This window comes from Physeter macrocephalus, chromosome 10 (genome assembly GCF_002837175.3).
Source record: "Physeter macrocephalus isolate SW-GA chromosome 10, ASM283717v5, whole genome shotgun sequence".
Lineage (NCBI taxonomy): Eukaryota > Metazoa > Chordata > Mammalia > Artiodactyla > Physeteridae > Physeter > Physeter macrocephalus.
In genome coordinates, this window is record NC_041223.1 from 80477808 (window position 1) to 80498406 (window position 20599).

At 38.3% G+C, this 20599-nt stretch overlaps 1 protein-coding gene across 1 annotated transcript in view; it reads right to left on the minus strand.

Moving 5' to 3' along the window:
- The window catches only part of LMBRD1 (LMBR1 domain containing 1), a 117486-nt gene that overhangs the window by 30626 nt on the left and 66261 nt on the right, over positions 1 to 20599 (minus strand). Inside the window, exons 9-13 of the mRNA XM_024133001.3 lie at positions 18779 to 18931; positions 3335 to 3399; positions 2483 to 2585; positions 1832 to 1936; positions 41 to 190 (exon numbers count right to left, since the gene is read on the minus strand). Of these exons, the coding sequence (XP_023988769.1) occupies positions 41 to 190; positions 1832 to 1936; positions 2483 to 2585; positions 3335 to 3399; positions 18779 to 18931 (576 nt within the window). The remainder of the gene's footprint in view (positions 1 to 40; positions 191 to 1831; positions 1937 to 2482; positions 2586 to 3334; positions 3400 to 18778; positions 18932 to 20599) is intronic.

Consider the following 20599-nt stretch of genomic DNA (forward strand, 5'->3'; position numbering starts at 1 on the left):
AAAATATCAAAATAATGACTTTTTTAAAGTTTGCACTTACCTCTATTAGGTAGTTTTGGCTTCCGTACATAACATACTGGGGAGCAAGACTGTAGATCATGTAGCTAGTGTGAAGGACAATAAGCAGAAGTATCATGCAGAGAAATAAGAGCGCCTGGGGCCTGGTTCTACCCCTTCTGATTTTATACAACTGGAACGAAAGAACACAGTGATGGTATTTCAGCAACACGTTTCATGTGAAGGGACTGAGTCCCACTCCTTTGTTAGGGGGTAATGAACACAGTTCAATCCACCATTTCTTTTTCCCAAAATAAATGCTAAGAATTCTTAATCTTTCCAGATAATTATAAGAATAACAAAGCTTTCCCTGTAAAGCTTTTAGGTTTAGATTCATGTTTATTTTAAAAACTCAAGACCTAGAGAATATATTTGTATTCACACGGTCTGTTTCAGAAAAATCTTCTAAACTTATTATGTAATAGCATCTGTTAGAAGTTCCTAGAGCTAAGAAGAACTGAGAACTACTTCTAATTCTGTCTAAAGATTAGAGGAGTTTCAACTATAAGTATTACTAATATATATGAATTTTATATAATATTACTTCCCAAGGACAGACGTGTCACATGTTTTAAATACTCATTTGTATGAAATACAATATCCTCACATTATACTCTACTATAAAACTATAACAGTTTATGGTAATTTACATTCATCTGACCACAGCTATTTTCACATGTATCCATACAGGAGGGAAACTAAAACATGTGGTAACAGAAGGAGCCTGGTGATGGGCTTCATTTCAACGGCAGAGCACACTTTTATTCTAGCAACTAAAATAGCACCTCCCTGCTTTATTACTAGATTGTAGTACAGTATAGAGTAATAGGACTCCAATACTGGATGGGATATAATCACCTAAAAATGTACATTTCCCAGCTTCCCTACGCCTAGCAGTGGCTGGTAGTGATAGAACATTAAACGTCAAAAGGAAAGCAGTCTGCTGGGGATTTCTGGGAAAGCCTTGCTTTTTGATATAGGTGTCACCACTTCTCCTAGCTACCTTTTCCTTACGGGACACGGACAGAATAAATGGGGTTGAAGCAGCCATATCACAATCAGGAGGGAGAAGCCAAGAGGAATCCAGAGATATTAGACTTGATTTTTGAGCTACTGAAGCAATGCTGGATTTTAAAAATTTTCCACAGCAAGAAGTCTTTCATTAGTTCAAGCCACTATTTAACTGAATTTTACCCACAGCTGGAAGTATGAAGATGATGTATCTCGTTTTAAAATTCTTAATTTATATCAAGATGACTCTAAGAAGAAAATAACCCTTTCTCCAAACATACAGTAATCTTTCACTCCCAGTAGTAAGGGCCATCTTTTGAGCTACTATGCATCCAGTTGTGCTTCAGTGTGTTTCCATGCAGCCTAACACTAAGGAAAATAATAGAACTTCTAGCCCAGGGCTTCTCAACCTCGGCACTACTGATGTTTTCGGCTGGATAAGTCTTTGCTGTGGGAGGCTGCCCTGTGCAACGCGAGATGTTTAACTGAATCCCTGTACTCTAACCAACAGATGCCAGTAGTGCCTCCTAGTTATAACAACTGAAAACATCTCCAGACTTTGCCAAATGTATCCGGGAGGGCAAAATCGTCCCTGTAGACGAAGAGCACTTTTATGTTAACATGAAGTGAAAAAGCTAGCACTTCCATTTTTGGTATCAAGATATTTACAACTTCTCTATTGTAAGTCTAAGATAATTTGCAATAATGGAGATTATGCACAAAATGATGACAAAATCAAAATGATATTGTAGCAGATACTCACTCTAATCCAAAAGAACCATATGCCAATATTTCGAATCCCCGCCATTGAAGTAAAAATAAAGTACATAATAATAATTGTTATAAGAATATAATCAAGAGGAAACACCTGAAAAAAGATAAAGTTAAACTTAATACACAAACAATAAGGGCTTTAGAAGTCATGTAAAATTAAATGAAAATTCACTGTTCATATTAGGCAATGTTTAAAATATCAACCCTGATCAGGTTACTATGATAATGCAAAAAAAAAAACACCAAAAAACCTCCAAGAAACAATTACCAAACTATTACCAAATTGTTCAGTATCATTATCCTAAGAAAAATCCTATAACAAATTAAAATAAAAATGACATTTATATATGGAATAAAAGACTTCGTTAAAAAGTAAAAACGGGAAGTGCTGGGAAAAATTCACCCTAAGTCTTATAACGTATCCCCAAATCAAGTTATGTATAACATGAGAGTTCAGTTATACATAATACAATAATTTTTAAAGCAACATATCAACATAGAAGTTACATGTAAATAAAAAGCCAAATCAGCAGAGGGCACAAGCATATACTTCCAAGTACTAATAGGTTTGTCAACATAATAATTTGACAGAGTGTGACAATGTTTGCTAGAGTATAACATGGATGATTCTTTTACTTACTGTTTGTAGTAAAGGCAAAAGCATATTCAGTGGATTACTTAGGTTAGCTCCAAAAATTATGAAACCAGAATCTATTCCAGCTGAATGAAGAGCTTTATCCAAACTATAACAAAAAAATGTATAAGGAGTGAATTTATATATTGCACCACATTTTCAGTTACTTAAAAATATCATCATAACTTAAGCATGCAGACTCAATGGAGTCAAAGAAAACCATAGATAACAAATTAAACCTCACTTAAAATATCTTACAGATATTGTTCAATTGATATAGAATAAAGAAATACTGTCTATTATTGGGGCTTTTTAAGTCATTCTTTGAGTTAATGCTATAGAACACTTCAAGTAAAATAGCTACTTAAGATGAATAGGCTACACTAATGGAATTCAGCGTGGAAAATGTATAATATCATAGGATGTGTGTAAGTGCTTTAGAAAATGTGTCTACTGTACTTACTTGGACAGGAAGAGAGAAATTATAAACAGCAATGCAACTAAGATGAAAAATATTCCCCAAATGATCTAAAAGCAAAAAAAAAAAAAATTGTTAAAATACACTCCTGAAGTTGATTTTAAAAGCACAAAACCATTATGCTCAATATGAGTTACTAGCATGTGACAATGATCTAAAAAAAAATGACCTAAGATAAATTTTAATTTAATATGTAATCATTTAGTATATAATCCTAGGCACGCATCATCTAAATTTTCATTATGAGACTATTTGAGAACAAAAACACAAAAGAGGGGCTTCCCTGGTGAATAGGCTACACTAATGGAATTCAGCGTGGAAAATGTATAATATTATAGGATGTGTGTAAGTGCTTTAGAAAATGTGTCTACTGTACTTACTTGGACAGGAAGAGAGAAATTATAAACAGCAATGCAACTAAGATGAAAAATATTCCCCAAATGATCTAAAAGCAAAAAAAAAAAAAATTGTTAAAATACACTCCTGAAGTTGATTTTAAAAGCACAAAACCATTATGCTCAATATGAGTTACTAGCATGTGACAATGATCTAAAAAAAAATGACCTAAGATAAATTTTAATTTAATATGTAATCATTTAGTATATAATCCTAGGCACGCATCATCTAAATTTTCATTATGAGACTATTTGAGAACAAAAACACAAAAGAGACAATGCATTTGCAAGTTTTCATTGGTAAGTAAACAAATGAGACTCTTTGCTAGGTCCAATAAAAGGTTTATATTCAGTTATACTCAAATATAAAAAACGAACTGAAAACTACATTAAGACTAATACACATACACAAAAAACCAAAACCAAGAAACTCATCAGGTTATGTAAACCTATTGTTAAAACAGAGAACCTGGAACATTTTCTCACAGAAGTAATGAGATACTATATAGCTGACCCTTGGACAACGCAGGGGTTAGAGGGACCGACCCTCTGCCCAGTCAAAAATCTGCATAGAACTTACAGTCGGCCCACTGCAACATCCACAGATACAACCTACTGCGGATGGCATGGTGCTGTAATATGTACTACTGAAAATTATCCATGTGTTAAGTGGACCTGAGCAGTTCAAACCATGCTGTTCACGGGTCAGCTGTGTATATCCTATAAATAAATTATACCACAGCCTAGAAAAGTCTATATAACTGATAATATTCTTGAAATAGGGTACTAACAGCACTGAAGAAACTGTCATGTAGAACTCTCTCTGTGGAAGAATGTGGTAATAAGCATTGTACACTTCCTTGTACTCAAGTATGAAAGGATATGTAAAGTATGAAAGGATAGCATATGAACTTTATAGTAGGACCACAGAAAACAAGGAAAACAATAATTGGAACTGGGTCTCTAAGGAATAAAATTTCAGAATAAAAAAGGGATGAAATCTATGTTTGGCGAGAGCCAAAAGGAAGATTCCTATTAAGTACAGTTAAGTGTTTTGGTTTCTCCTTTGCCTGGAATTGATAGGAATAGATGGAAAACATCATGAACGTTAGGAGATTTTTCATCTTATTTCACATGATCGTTGAGTATATTTTAGAATTCTGACAGGATAAAAAAAGTAGAGTAACAACCCATTATCCTACCCAGCATATAAAGGTGAATCTGGAAAAAAATTTTAGGACTGTGTTCTAGGGAACTCTTCAGTTCTGAAAGAGTGCCTTTAGAGCTCACTGGAAGAAGCAGCTTGGCAAGAGAGGACCAAAAAGACTATAGGCTTTCTGGTGGCGCAGTGGTTAAGAAGCCGCCTGCCAATGCAGGGGACACGGGCTCAAGCCCTGGTCCAGGAAGATCCCACATGCCGCGGAGCAACTAAGCCCGTGCACCACAACTACTGAGCCTGTTTTCTAGAGACCGCGAGCCGCAACAAAGAGTAGCCCCTGCTCGCTGCAACTAGAGAAAGCCTGTGCACAGCAACAAAGACCCAATGCAGCCCAAAACAAACAAATAAATAAATAAATTTATTTTTAAAAAAATACGACTATAGGCATCATTTGAAATAAAAACCCCTGCATGTATCCATTTTACATACGGGGTTTCACATGAGCATTCATTTATTTTAAAAAAGTTTCATTGCTAAATAAGTTTGAAGTGACTGCTTTATAGTAACAGAAGTTTATTAGTAGCAGGTAAAGGAGCGTACACAATCTTTTTCTACTAGGTTTGAGCACAGCACTTGATGTCTAAGTGAACTGGAGACAATATCCTTACACTGAGGAAACATATTACTTCCCAGTAGCCTGTCAATAAGAAATAGCTTGTAGCATGAGGTAGTACAGCTGCCAACTACCAATGAGCAGTAGAGGAACGTGACCCAGAGATAGCAGGAGGAATTAACATTCCCCTCCCCTGATCCCCATTTAGGGGGAGGAAAAGAAAAGAAAAGGCTTAACTGCTTTCCCAGTCTGTTGAGATGAATGACCCAGAGTTATAGACTGTTTAATCACAGCTACTTACAAAACAAAGAAAAAATATTAAAAAGATAAATGTTTTATAAAGACCAAGGAAACTGTATGTATTTATATATAAGAACTTAAGTTAGTACTTCCAGAATCATGTCAGTGGTGACCACCCTGGGCTGACCTAAATGCTACATATTCCACACTAGCTAGAGTGTCAGTTTTAAAATAAAAATTAAGCCAAAGAGATGACATCAGTAAAGGTAACAGAATAAGAACCTCTGAAAATCCTTTCCTCCCTGAGAGCAATGAGAAAACTGGCATAAATGGTCAGAATCAACTTTTTCAACGCTCTGGAAATTAACCAGAGAGGCATGCAATAATCTAGGAGCATTTATTCAAGAAAAACGGCTGAATCTCAGTAAGAGCACGGAGCACTGTGGCATTCCGACTTGCTCTAGTACCAATCCCTCCTCTCTCGAGCATGGTAGATGGCCTGTAAACGCCATAATCCTGGTAGCCACCTGCGAAAGCAGAAAGGGGCTGAAGTTCTTTCAGAGTCTCCTTCCCAGAGAACTGCCATTACTCGACCCGCCTGGTAATGCCGTGGAAGATCCCATTCGCAAGACTGTCTGTGTTTCGCCTGAATTGGAGTTCACACAGTGCAAAAATTCCTTTTCCGCAGGAGTGTCTGTCAAAAAATTACAGGCAGCCAATGAACTTCATGGCCACAAGAGCTAGTCAATATCAGGCAAAAAATAAACTAACTAAAAAGATTAAAATGGAAACCTAAGGAATGAGATGTTCACAGGTGCTCTGAAAAGTTTCCACACATTCCTGGTAATGAAGAAGGCCCTGTGCATGCTCAGGAAAGACAGGAGAGGCCTAAATGTCCACTTGCAGTTGACCCTGAAGCTCTGTCTGCATGAGCAGGAAGTGCAGGCGAAGGCAGCACTGTTAAGTGTCAGCCTGGGTGCTGAAGTCATGTCTCCACTCACACACAGCCCCTCAGCAAAGACTGGGAGACTTACTGGTTCTAGGTGTTTAAGAAAATCTTTGTCCAGTTATTAACTAAAGTAACCAAGCAGAAACTTGGGTGACTACACACAACAAAGGATACAGACTTTACAGAATTAGTTCACAAAAGTCACTAAACAAACAACAACAAAGAGTAATAACAGCAAATCCAGGGGAGACTCTGATCTCCAGTTACCACATTATATCATTTAAAATTTCCCAGGTTTTAACCAAAGAAAGAAAAAAAAAATTAAAGAGACATGCAAAGCAGCAAGAAAGTATGACTAATAGAGAGAAGAAAAAAATCAATAGGCACTGTCCTTGAGGAAGTCCTTGAGGATGCTGAACTTACTCGACAAAAACTTTAAAGCCACTATTTTAAATATGTTCAAGGAACTAAAGAAAAGTATGTCTTAAGAACTAAAACAAATTATGAGAAGAACAATTTCTCACCAAATACAGAATATCAACAAAGAAATGGAAATTATAAAAAAAGAAGTGAATTGAAATTCTCAAGATGAAAAATATAAAAACTGAAACAAAAAGCTCACTAGAAAACAAAGTGAAAAGTTCAGCAGATCTGATCAGTCAGGAGAAAAGAATCATTCAACTTGAAGATAAATCGATTGAGATGATCAAGTCTGAGGAACAGAATACAGCTCCTTGAGGTCATAGGACTGAAGTCTTCATCTCTTTGCTGGCTATCAGCTGGGAGCCTCTCAGTTCCTTGAGGGCATTCATTTCCTGCATTCCTTTTCACATCACCTCCATCCTCAAATCAGTAATGGCAGCTCAAGTCTTACATTCTGAATGTCTCTTTCTTACACTTTACTTTAGCACATCTCTCTGACTCTGGCCCTGGAAGTTCTCTCTGCTTTTAAGAACTTGTGCTACTAGATTGGGCCCATCAAGATAATCCAGGGTCAGCTCCATATTTTAAAGTCTGTAACATTAATTGCATCTGCAAAGTCCCTTTTGACATTTCGTGTATATTATACTCACAGGTTTCAGGGATTAGGATGTGGACATCACCGGGGGAAGACAGAGGCATTCTGTCTATCACAAAAAGTGATAGTGATTCTTTGTTGGATTTAACGGTTTTTGGCATGATCCTACTTTGTCTAACAGCACGATCATTACCTGCTTTCTTACTGTTTCCATTTGCTCAGTATGTCTTTCAATACACATTTCTAGCCTTTGTGGATCACTGTTTTAGGATATAGTTATATCCTGCTTTCTGAGAAAATTAAACATTTTTCTTTTAATAGTGAGTTAGGTCTATTCACATTTATTGATATGACTAACACATTTCATCTCAAAAATATCTTGTTGTTTGATAACTGTGTGTATATTTCCCGTGTTTCTTTCTCTAGTTAATGTGAATTCCTTGCTCTTTGATTTTTAGTTCTTTTGTTAAGAGGGTTTATATTTTTGTTCTAGTGTACTTAAATTTTCAAGTGCCCTTAGCCCACATTTCCTTATTCATTTCTTTACTAAACAATTTTTTAGTTTTTACGTGTCCAGCTCCTACCTATTGCCTACACAGTAATCTATGAGAAATTCTACTTTTCTTTCTCTCCCTTCTTAATTACATTATTTCTATTCATCAGCACATATGTTTGTGCCTTATTCTCTGCCCTAGCCCACACCTTCCCTCCACAGACCTACAATATTACATGTTCACCATTTTCCCCTTCGCTGATGTTTACATTCTCACCTCTTAATTGGTCAAAGCTTGGCAACGAGTGGATTTCTCAAGAGCTCATGGGTACAGAATTCCGTAACTGCTTTTCTAAAGGCTATTTTGGCTAAATATAAATTCCTTGGTTCTGCCAACTAAAAACTGGCACTTGCCATCTGCCTCTACAAGGACTAAGTCACAAACCACTGCAGCCGCTGACCTTCAACACCCCCTGAAAGGAGTCCAGGGTGGAGATCAGGAGTGAGGCCCTCTGTGCTCTGGGAAAAAACGGCAGAACAGATCTTCATATAGTTAGATATTTTCTGAGAAGATGTTATGAGCCCGATTCTTGCATCTCCTCGTATCTAGAAAAGCACTAATCATCAATGGTGACGTCTGCTCCTCGTGACTAGCAGCAAGCCTCTGCTTAAGTGTGTGCTTGACTGCACCTGCCCCCTTCAACTAAGGTGGTACAGAATACAGAGGCCCTTCCCCCTGGCCTCTTGTGAGCAGTTCCTCAGAGCTACCCAAGAGGCTGTCTCCAGGGCTATAGTCCGCATTTTGCCCCAAATAAAACTTAACTCACAACTCTCACGTTGTGTGTTTTTTTTCAGTCGACAGTTCATACATATTCATTGAGGTTTTTTGGTTTGTTTTTAATGTTCCTCCATTCCTGCCTTGCTTTGTATGTTTTTTAAAAAAGTCTAGCAATGTTGCCCTTGTGAGTTGATTTTTTTTTCTTAGAAATCTTGAGGATTTTTAATTTTGAAGTCAGTTTTACTAGGAAATTGCACATAAACTTTCCCAGGCACAGTGTCTATTTCATGTCTATTCATGAAATAGAATATGTGGTGCTCCAAAGACAATGGTGCCTCAAGGACAAAGGAAGACCCTGCCTGAAAAAGTTACACCCCCTACCGGACTCTTACTCGTGCCCCCCCCCATGTTGCCATGGTTATGAAATTCCTGAGCCCGCCTGGGTGACACCCACCTGGTGGGCAACGGGACCTGTCCCAAATAAGGAAAGGCGTCTGCCCTGCCCCACTCCCACCCTATAGAAGGAAGGTATATGTGCCTCGACCAATCAGTAAACGAAATTTTCACCTAGGACCATTCCTTTGTTTTCTGGCTATAAAAACTGATCAACAGCACATGTTTGGGCTGGACTCTCCCAGCCTACTAGGAAGTCCGCCGGCTGTTCTGGCAGCGACCCTTCCCTCTAATAAATCCTGTCTTTACACTCTGCCTTGTGTCTGGAAATTCTTTTCCAACCCGCGCTGGGACCACGACAGAATATTCATGACACGTGGATTCAGGTCTATTTACTTTTCGGTGTTTTGCGGGAGATTATGCATTTCAATATTCTGCTAATTTGTTTTGTTTTGCTACTGCATGGAAACCACTACACACAGGTAGTTTTTCTTTCTCTTTCATTTCAACACTCTTTTTCTGATCCTTTTTACTTCATCTTGTTCTCCTTCTCTTGGTTATCTTTCTGGCTTTCTTCAAAGCCTCCCCTTACTGAATTTTCTTTGATTCTATTCTCCTTTGGACACCTGTAATTTTGTTTTCATTTCTGAAATTAAGTGTATTTTCCTCCCATTTTCCCCTCTGAGTTCAACTCTCTTCATTTCCACCTGCTTTTTGGCCGTTTCTGTTTTCGGTTTTTTAAATAGTGGTAAAATACAAATAACATAAAATTACCATCTTAACCATTTTTAAGTGTACAGTTTAGTTGTGTTAACTACATTCACGCTGTTGTGCAACCAATCTCCAGAATTATTTTCATCTTGCAAAACTGAAACTCTGTACCCATTAAACAACAACTCCCCATACCTCCTGCCCCCAAACCCTGGAGACCACCATTCCACTTTCTGTCTCTATGAATCTGACTGCTCTAGGTACCTCATATACAGTATTTGTCTTTCTGTGACTGGCTTATTTCACCTAATTTGGGGGGTTTAAGATCAATCTTAGGCCCACCTCCAAATCTTCTCTCTAGGATGCAATTTGTCCCAGACTGTCTTTGCTTAACACAAAGTTTTGCAGCAAGAGCTGGAGAGAAAACTTGCTGGACTTGGGGACTTTGTTGTTGTTGTTTTTTCGTTTTTTGTTTTTTTTATTTTACGTCTTTATTGGAGTATAATTGCTTTACAATGGTGTGTCAGTTTCTGCTCTACAACAAAGTGAATCAGCCATATGGTAGATTCTCATTTGCAGATGTGGCACTTGCAAGCCCACTGCTCACTCAAACTTATTTATGACCTTAAAATCAATACATGTGGCTCTTGGCAGTCTTCTGCAGATACATGCAGAGCGGTAAAAATTCTAAGTCACCGATGCTCAAGCTCCTAGCTGAGGCTGAACCAGGCCACACTCTGCTTTCCTGTTTCAGCTCTCACACTGCAAACAAGTACCCTGTAAGTGGTCTATTTACTGCTACATTCTTTGCATTTTTTGTGCTTTTTGTTGGTAACTTTGTTGTTTAAAATGGCCCCCAAGCATAGCTCTGAAGTGCTGTTTGGTTCCTAAGACTAAGAAGGCTATGATTACTGAGAAAACACATGTGTTAGTGTTGTTCAGGCATGAGTTATACTGCTGTTGGTCCTAAGTTCAATGTTAATGAATCGACATTATGTCAGTTGTTCTTAAACACAAACACATAACAAAGAAGGTTATGTACTGATCAGTCACTGATATCCAAGACCCAGTCCAAGCTTTTCTATGCACTTGAGGCTTACTGCTATGCCAGTGTAAATAAAGATGGGATAGGTCATTTACAAGTGGGTTTACGCTTACATGAACTTCAATATCCATACCATGATGTTACTGGTAAACAGGAGCAGAATTCTCCACCCTAAAATATGCCTCTTTGGCATAAGAATTATTTTAAGCTATTTTTAAGAAACAGCAGAAACAGAAGCTCTGAAAACTGACAGTTACCCTTTTTTAAGAGATATTTACATTTATAAGGGAAATCTCCAATTGTAAAGGTGGAAGAGGGTGATGACCAAATCTTTAGACTCTCTTACCAATGCAGAAGGCAACGACTTAAATCTCATCCTGTAAACAAGTATCTAGAAGGATAAAACACTTTAGGGAGAAATTTAAACAAGGAGGCAAATGACTGATATACTCTACTTATATACAGTACTGGGGGGTGGGAAATTTTGCCACGAGAAAATGTGTCCCCCTGGCATGAGAATTAATCTCAGCTGATTATTTTTAGGAAACAGAAGACTCAGAGTATTTCTTATTACCACCACGCCCACCCCACCCCCCAGCTGCCTAAAGAATTTAGATAAAGGGCCTGTTCGCAGAACAGAGTTGTCACCAGAGATGTCTGCAAGGAATACAGGCCAGGCGTGGCAGGGAAACTTGGTAGGGCCGAGAGCTCAGAGTCCACTCTCCGTTCCTTTGTCTCTCCTGATGTAGCAAACACTTGTCTAGCAAACATTTGCTTTTCCATCTCCATGTGAGTTGCCTTCCTCCCCTTTGAAGTCTCAAACCACTACCCGGCAACATCCTCCTTTGTCTTTAGCTGAAGGTGGTATTTAAGGAGAGGGTTTCGGCTGTTGGAGACGGTTTAGGCTGTTTTGGCGAGTTATTCAGTTCTCCTGGGTCTCTCCCATGTGTACATGTTATCAAACTTTGGTTTGAATTTCTCCTGTTAATCTGTCTCATGTCAATTTAATTCTTAGACCAGACAGAAGAACCCAGAAGGGAAGAAGAAAATTTCTTCCTCCCCTACAACTGAAAACTACAAAACACTGCTGACAGAAATTAAAGGAGACATAAATAAATGGAAAGACATCCCATATTTATGGTTTGAAAGACTTCATATGTTAAAAATGACAATACTACTGAAAATGATCTACAGATTCAATGCAATCCCTATGAAAATCACAATGATGTTCTTTGCAGAAACAAGAAAATCCATCATGAAATTCATGTGGAATTTCAAGGAACCCTGAATAGCCAAAACAATCTTGAAAAAGAAGAACAAAGTTACAGGACTCACACTTCCTTATTTCGAAATTTACTACAAAGCCACAGAGATCAAAGCAGTATGGTGGGCTTCCCTGGTGGCGCAGTGGTTAAGAATCCGCCTGTCAATGCAGCGGACATGGGTTCGAGCACTGGTCCAGGAAGATCCCACATGCTGCGGAGCAACTAAGCCCGTGCGCCACAGCTACCGGAGCCCACGCACCTAGAGCCCATGCTCTGCGACAAGAGAAGCCACCGCAACAAGAAACCCTCACACCGCAACGAAGAGTAGCCCCCGCTCGCTGCAACTCGAGAAAGCCCATGAGCAGCAATGAAGATCCAACGCAGCCAAAAATTAATAAATAAAAAAAATATATATATATAAAACAGTATGGTACTGGCCTAAAGACAGACATAAAGAATGAAATCACTATATATAAAAATTAACTCAAAACAGATCAAAGATCTAAATGTAAGAGCTAAAACTATTAAACTCTTAGGGAAAATTCTTCATGGCATTGGATTTGGCAGTTATTTTTTGTGTATGACACAAAAAACACAGGTAACAAAAGAAAAAATAAACTGGACATCATCAAAATTTTAAAAAATTTGTGTATCAAAGGATATTATCAACAGAATGAAAAGACAAGCCAAGAATAGAATATTTACAAATCATGTATCTGATAAGGAGTAACATTCAGAATGATACTGAGCAAGGCCCTGTGGGTCTCCAGGGAACAAAGCCTTTCTGTGTCCCCCATTTCTCTGATTACAGGAAATAGGCTTCATTCAGCCTCCATGACCTTCCCCAACTTCCAATAGGCAGATTCAAGCAGTTGGTAATTAGGGAAGGGAGGGGACGGGAGACAAGGGAGAAACAGTCAAGAGAAACACTAGTGTAGCCTTGGGGCGAGGTCCTGGTGCCCCAATCAATGGATACACACAAAGGTATCTATCAGCTGTTCTGTAGCTACTGAAACTCCCTCCAGGTGGGAGAAGTTAATGATTGATGGCATGCTGCCCACAAGCATGCAGACCCCAGACCAGTTGGAACCTGAAGGCTGACGATGCTGACTCCTGCTTACCTCACCACCAACCCATCAGAAGAATGCAAGCCCACCACTGCCTTGATCCTTATCACCCACCCCCAAGCAGGAGCCCTGACTGTAAGACCTCTCCCTCTCCCCCAGGGAGGGGGACACTAGCGCTAGCCTGCTGTGTTCCCTCTTTGCCTGTCAAAGAGATAAAGCTACTCTTTCTCTTTCCTCCAAAACTCTGTCTCTGAATTTCTAGTCAGCACCAGAGCACAGAGGGCCAATATTCTGGCAACAAGAATATTAAAAACAAACAAACAAAAAAACCCCAAATAAACATTTCTCCAAAGTAAAGATACAAAGCCAACAATCAAGTGAAAAGATGCTCAATGTCACTAATCATTAAGGAAATGAAAATGAAAACCACAACGAGGTATCACTTCACAACAATAAGGTTGGCTATTATCAAAACAAAGGAAAATAAGTGTTGACAATGATATGGATAAACTGGAACCCTGTGCCTTACTGGTGGGCATGTAAAACGGTGCAGCCACTGTGGAAAACAATTTGTAGGTTCTTCAAAAAGTTATACCAGGACTGACAAGACCTCGCAATTCCATTTCTAGGTATATACTCAAAAGAACTGAAAGCAGGGACTCAAACAGATACTTGTATACCAGTTACCTTGGAAGCATTATTCACAATAGCCAAAAGTTGGAAATAACCCAAATGTCCACCAACAGATGGATGGATAAACAAAAAGATGAATGGAAAAACAAAATTGATATTATTCAGCCTTAAAAAGGAATGAAATTTTGATACACCAAAAATATGGATGAACTCTGAAGACATTATGTGAAGTCAAATAAGCCAGACACAAGAGGGCATATAATTCACTTATATGAGGTAACTAGAATAGGAAAATTCAGAGAGACGGAAAAGAGAATAGAGGTCATTAGGGGATGTGAGCTGGGCAGGAGTGAACAGAAGGGAACGAGGCAGGGCACAACCTTTCAAAGAATGACAGAGCTGTTGGATGTGACATAACCTGGTTAGAACCAACTAGGTTCAAGATGGCGGAAGATTCAAGTTCCAGTGGACAGTGAGCCTCATTATACGCTCAATGTAATACATTAGCTAAATGACATATCCACAGGTGCCATGATAGTGCTGAGGCTGACCAAAAAAGGTCAACAAGTGGGCAGGGGCCCAATTCCTGGAAATCTCCGCCCCTTCTCCAAGATAGTTGGAATAATCCTCCCACTCCTTTCCTTATGAAATTACCCAGCCCATAAAAACTAACCATGCCATACTTCAGGGCCTCTCACCTTCTGAGACGGCCCACACTCTACCTGTGGAGTGTGTTTCTCCCAGGGCATGCTCGCCTTTTAAGATGGACTGCATTCTGTCTATAGACTGTGTATCTTTCTAAATAAATGCACTTCTTACCTATCACTTTGTCTCTCACTGAATTCTTTCTGCGACGAGACATCAAGAACCTGAGCTTCATCAGGTCCTGAGACCAGGCGTGTGATCTCAACTAAAAGACAGTGAGTTCAAGTCCCAGTCTGAGTCGTGTGGTTTCACGGGTATGGGGGGTGGAGGTGCAGAATGGAGAGTTACTGTTGAACGTTCCGTTTGGGATGATGAAAGGTTCTGGAAATGGAGAGTGGTGACGGTTGCACAAGACTGTGAATGTAAGTAATGCCACACCAACAAATAGTTTAAATGGTAAATTGTATGTTATGTATGTTTTACCACAATTTTTTTAAAAAGTTTGAAAAAATATGTGATATAATTATGGACATGAATTTATATCTCTCTTTATAAATATAAGAGGTACAAATATACAATAATAGGTGTACATATAGTAAAATCCCAAGTTTTATTTAAAACCTAATGGATCTGTAGGTTACCCAGGCCAATTAGTTGTACACATTCGAAGAATGCCCATCTGTCAGGGGCAAGTTTAATCAAGTGTCTAATGAAGATTAGACTGTACGCTTAGAAATGTGCTCGGTATTATATACAAATGCTGTGTGAAGGACCCATTAACTTATTCTAATTAGATGCTTATTTTTATAAGTGTCTTCAACTCAAAACTAATTTTCTTCCTTGAGTTCCATGGCAGTATACAAGAAGTTGAAAAATCCTATATATAGAACTATAACAATAGCAGCTGCAATTTTCTGAGCTGCTTACATCCAAAGGCACAGCATACATTATTTCATTTAATTCCCGTAACAAAAATAAGTACATAACTCCATTACATGAAGGAGAAAAATGAGGTGTAGCAAGGTGAAGTAACGAGAATGTATACGGCCGGTGAGGGGTAGAGCAAGGACTCAACACTAAATGTACGTGACAGAAAAGCCATGCTCTGAACCCCTGTGCCTCTGACATGAGATACACATACGCTAGGCAGTCATGGAAGTGTGAAATCACAAGATCAACTGCATCTCGGGGGGGGCAGGGGGGAGCTACTCTTATGAAAAATAATTATAACATTTTCTTATAAAAAATGGCAAGTTGTGGTATAATTTAATACACTTCATAATAAAGCAAACATGGATTATATACAGCACCAAACACTTCTACCACCAAATTTTAAGACGGACATAACTGTAAAGAAATTCTGCACCAGGAGCTTCTCGGAGGTGTGAAACGACCTCCAGCATGGCTGAGCAGTGCAGAGCAGGGAGCGGCCCTGTCTGCCTGCTCCCACTAGGACCAGCGGGATGCTCAGGTATGAGAGGCACGAAGACAGCAGCTTCCCATTATCTGAGTTATAGCTGTGTAATAAATCATTTTCATACTTCATGTGAGAAAAATTCATGTTAAAGCCTCAATTACATAACAATAAGTTTGCATCCTCAGATTTTTCCATCAGGCATGACTATTACTAACTAATCCTAAGTGTTTCCTATTATTCCTAACTTAAAACCAGATCATAGAAAGATAGGTAAGAATTCCAATCAGTATTCGAGAATACTGATTTATTTATATAACAAAAGGAATAAATGGTAAACTGACGGTACTGGAAGTTTCAGCCCGTGAAATAAGGAGAAAAAAAATCGGAAATCTTATATTTGAAAGGAAGAAGTAAAACTGTCTTCTAGCACTGACATAATCATGTATATAAAAATTCCTTGGGAATCTGTAAGAAAGCTACTAGAACTAATAATTTAGCCAGGTTGCATGATACAAGGCCAATGTACAGAAATGAATTTCTACATACTAGCAACAGATAATTGAGAATTGAAATTAAACAAAATAACGCATAATATTATAAATGAAGATATATTTATAGATAAATTTAACAAAATACCTACAAGACCTCTATACTGAGAACTACAAAACACTACTGAGAGAAATTTACGATAACATAAATAAATGGAAAGACATCACGTTCATGGATTAGAAGATTCAATATTAAGGTAACAATTCTCCCTAAATTTACCTACTGATTCAAAGTAATCCAAATAGAAATTCCACTGGGTGTTTTGTGGAGTTACGAGTCAATTCTAAATTTACATGGAAATGCAAAGGATCTAGCAGAGCCAAAACAATATTGAAAAAGGAAAACAAAACTGAAGAACTGAGACTGCTTGATTTCATGACTGATTATAAAGCTCTAGTAATCAAGTTTTAGCATAAGAACATATAGATCAACAGAACAGAAGAGAGTCCAGAAACAGACCCACACATATATACAATCGATTTGACAAAAGTACCAAGGAAATTCAATGAGCAAAGGATAGTCTTGTCAAAAAAAGGTGCTGAAACAACTAGCTATCCATATGGAAGATAAAATAAACTTTGACCCCTAAGTCACATCATTTCACAAAGTTAACTTAAAATGGACCACAAACCTAAAATATAAGAACTAAAACTATCATCTAGAAGAAACTCAGGAGAAAATGCTCTCTATAAAAACTTAAGAAACATCTCTTTGAATGACAGTGTTGAGACAACATAAAAGCAAGGCATAAACTAGGGGACAACATTCAGAATACACAAATTTGACAAAGTACTTGATTCAGAATATACAAAGAAGTCTCATAATTCACTCATAAAACAAAAACCTAACTTTAAAAGTGGCCAAAGATTTAAACAGGCCTTTGAGAAAAGATAAACAAATGGCCAATAAGAATACAAAAAGATGCTTAATATCATTAGTCACCAGGGAAATGCAAATCTAAACCATGAGATAAGATTATACACCCAATAGAACAACTATCACAGTTACAATATGAGCTGACAAGGACGTGAAGCAACTGGAAACCTCATGCTGCTGTGGGAATGCAGAATGGTGCAACCACTTTGAAAAATACTTCACTTATTATAAGGTGAAATGTATATTAAACATTAGACCCAGCAATTCTACTCCTAGGCATTTACTCAAGAAAAATGAATGAATGTGTAGATGTCTACACAAAGATTTGTACACAATGTTCACATCAGCATTAATCATAAAAGCCTCAAACTGGAAACAACGCGAATCCCCACTAACAGGTGAGTGGATAAACAAATTGTGATACAGACACACTGGAATACTACTCAGCAAGAAAACAAAATGAACCTCTGAAAAGAAATGCAGTAACATGGATGAAATCTCAAAAGCAGTGTGCCGAGCCAAAGCCAGACAAAAGCCTATATACGCCATGACTCCACAGAACACATAAAAGTAAGCCTCAATGACAGAAGGACATCAGTGGGTGGTTGGAGTCTGCGCTCAGTGGCACAGGGGAAGATATAAAGTAGCTCTCTGTAATGATGCAGATCTTCTATACCTACATACCTACATTTGGCGAAACCAATCTGCACGCTTAATAAAGTTGATTTGAAAGTCCCTCTAAACACAGGTACAGTGAAATGGCACAAAGCACTTTTAAAACAAGGCAGCTAATGTTAGCGACCAGGTTATAAATATTCATAAAGAAGCTATATAAACAATTTAGAATTAAGTTAAGGGTGAGCAGGGTTTCTTCATACCTTTGGTGCTACGAAGACAATCACCTTGGGAAAAGGGACTGAGGTAAGTCTTAAGAAAGGTTTAAAAGTGATACACAGTAGATCTAACTGATTATGGTATGTTTTTGAAGAAGTCTTTCAAAAGAGAAGCTTTTTAGGGTAAGCAGTCAGTGCATTTCCTCATTTCCTTTTGAATTATAAGAGAAAGACCACAGTCTGAAGAATTCAAGGCTAGCTAATGATGGTTTCAAAAAAAAAAAAGGGAGATTAATGGTTTTCCATCTTAAATAATACCTTTTTACATACTTTCAGAAACATGCCACCTCACAATGAAGCAAATTCTACTGAAATTTTCAATCTGAATATTGATATCTGCCTATCTGAGAAAGGTCTAATATGGGTCCCAGATCTCCTACAGAAAAGTACAACCTTGTAAAACCAGGAGAATACCACATTACTTACCTATATTTTAATTTAAATTCCCCAAAACCTCTGTTATAATACTTACATTACACATGAGTAAATGAAGCTCAGAGAGGTTACGTACCTTGCCCAAACTACCAAATATCGGAGCTGTGATTTAAAACCAGATTATTTTAACTGCACAACCCATGCTCTTAAGTTCCACGCTGCAATGCCTCACAAGGGGAACTCAACCTCTCTGAGAGGTACTACAGAAACTTGGAAGAGTGATAGCATAATTTTGTAAAACTCCACTTACCTTCAGGGGACGCAGAGCACCACAGAATTTAGTCCACCAGCTATTTTCAATGAATTCTAAGTGCCTCTCTCTTTTCCTAAGTGTTCGTAACCTTTCTTCAAATTGTTTTAAGGCGCGTTTATCCCTTGCTGGCAAAGGCCGACCATCTTTGCTCTGCAAATAACAGAACAAAATAAAAGTTTTTTTTTTTATCATTAAGGTCTTTATAAAGTACCCATCAGATTTAGCAGATCAGGCAACAAAATCATCTTTTTTAGGTTTGATTTGACTCCTTTGGCAAATTTACAAATTGGAAAAAAAAAAAAAAAAAAGAACCCAACAACTTCTATGTGACAATACACATCTCTGAACCAAGATCAGTGTCAAAATGTGATGTGAAGGTGTGTACATTTAATGCTGAACTTCCTCTTGATCGCTATTTTCCAAATACCGTATATGGTAAAGTTATGTGGAGACAGAAAAATATTTTTAAAAACACCCTTTTTATGAGGCACTTTATGTTCTTTGCTCAATTATTCTCCTTCATCTCCAAATTCCTCATCCTATCCCTTATCTTAACATATTTGGTCCTACGCTCTCATTTTGGTCAAGTGATTGTGTTACAATGCATCTGAGCTGCTGCTTCTCAGTCCCTGATTCAAACACCAGCAGAGTGATGCAGTACTAGTATGTGGTGTGCACAGGTTTTTATAACAACTGCTAAGAACCAGCACTTTCTTATTCTCCATTTACATTTGCAGAGGAGTCCTGTTTTCTTTGGCTGACCTATCTGACAGATAATTCTCATCTATTTTCATATGATACTTACCGTAACCATGAGCAGTACCTTTCTGTGGTGTCTGAGTGACACTTTCCCACTTGAACTCCCCACTGCCCATAAGTGTCTTCAACTCGGTACAATAATAAACCACAATAACAAGACAACTGCTAAATACTAAAAAGGTGAAATATAAATTTGTTTGCTTTCATTGGAAGGATCAAGAAAATATGTACATGGGACAACATTTTTCTTTTTTTCTTTTTTTTTTTTTTTTTTTAAGTTTTCGGCCACGCCATGCGGCTTGTGGGATCTTAGTTTCCCAACCAGGGATTGAACCCCCAGGCCCTCAGCAGTGAAAGCGTTGTGTCCTAACTACTGGACTGCCAGGGAATTCCCGGGACATTTTTAAACTGTGAAAGCGTTAGATAATTAAGAGTGTTAAAATCCCTATCAAGGTTGAAATAGGATGCTGGGGGACACACCAGCACAGCCCAGAGCAGCAACAATGTGAAATAACGGACACACGCAAACAGCCCGGATACCCTTTCATTAGGGGATGTACAGGGTCACAACGATCTCTTTACACAATGGCACTGCCATGCTCTTCTGGCACCAGCCATCCTCTTCCTGATCGTGTTGCTTCCCTAACTTCACATGCATAACAATCAACAGGACAGTCGTTCAACACAGGTTTCTAGACCCTACCCCAAGAGAACAGGACTTACTTAGGTCTCGGGTGGGGCCCGGAATTTGCATTTCTGCCAAATTCCCAGGAGATGCTGATGCTACTGGCCCAGAGACCATACTTTGCATACATGGGACTATTATTATCATTTAACTATCTTCACTGCTTTAGGTACACTGGTTATTATCAAATTGTATTCCCCCAAAGAGGAACCTTACAGGAGGGTATTTTCTGAAGACCAGAGGAATAAGACACCTCCCTCCAGAAGACAGATCCAGGCCACGATACTTCAAGCGTGTGGTACTTTATATCTTTTTTTTTTTTTGTGGTATGCGGGCCTCCCTCTGCTGTGGCCTCTCCCGTTGCGGACCACAGG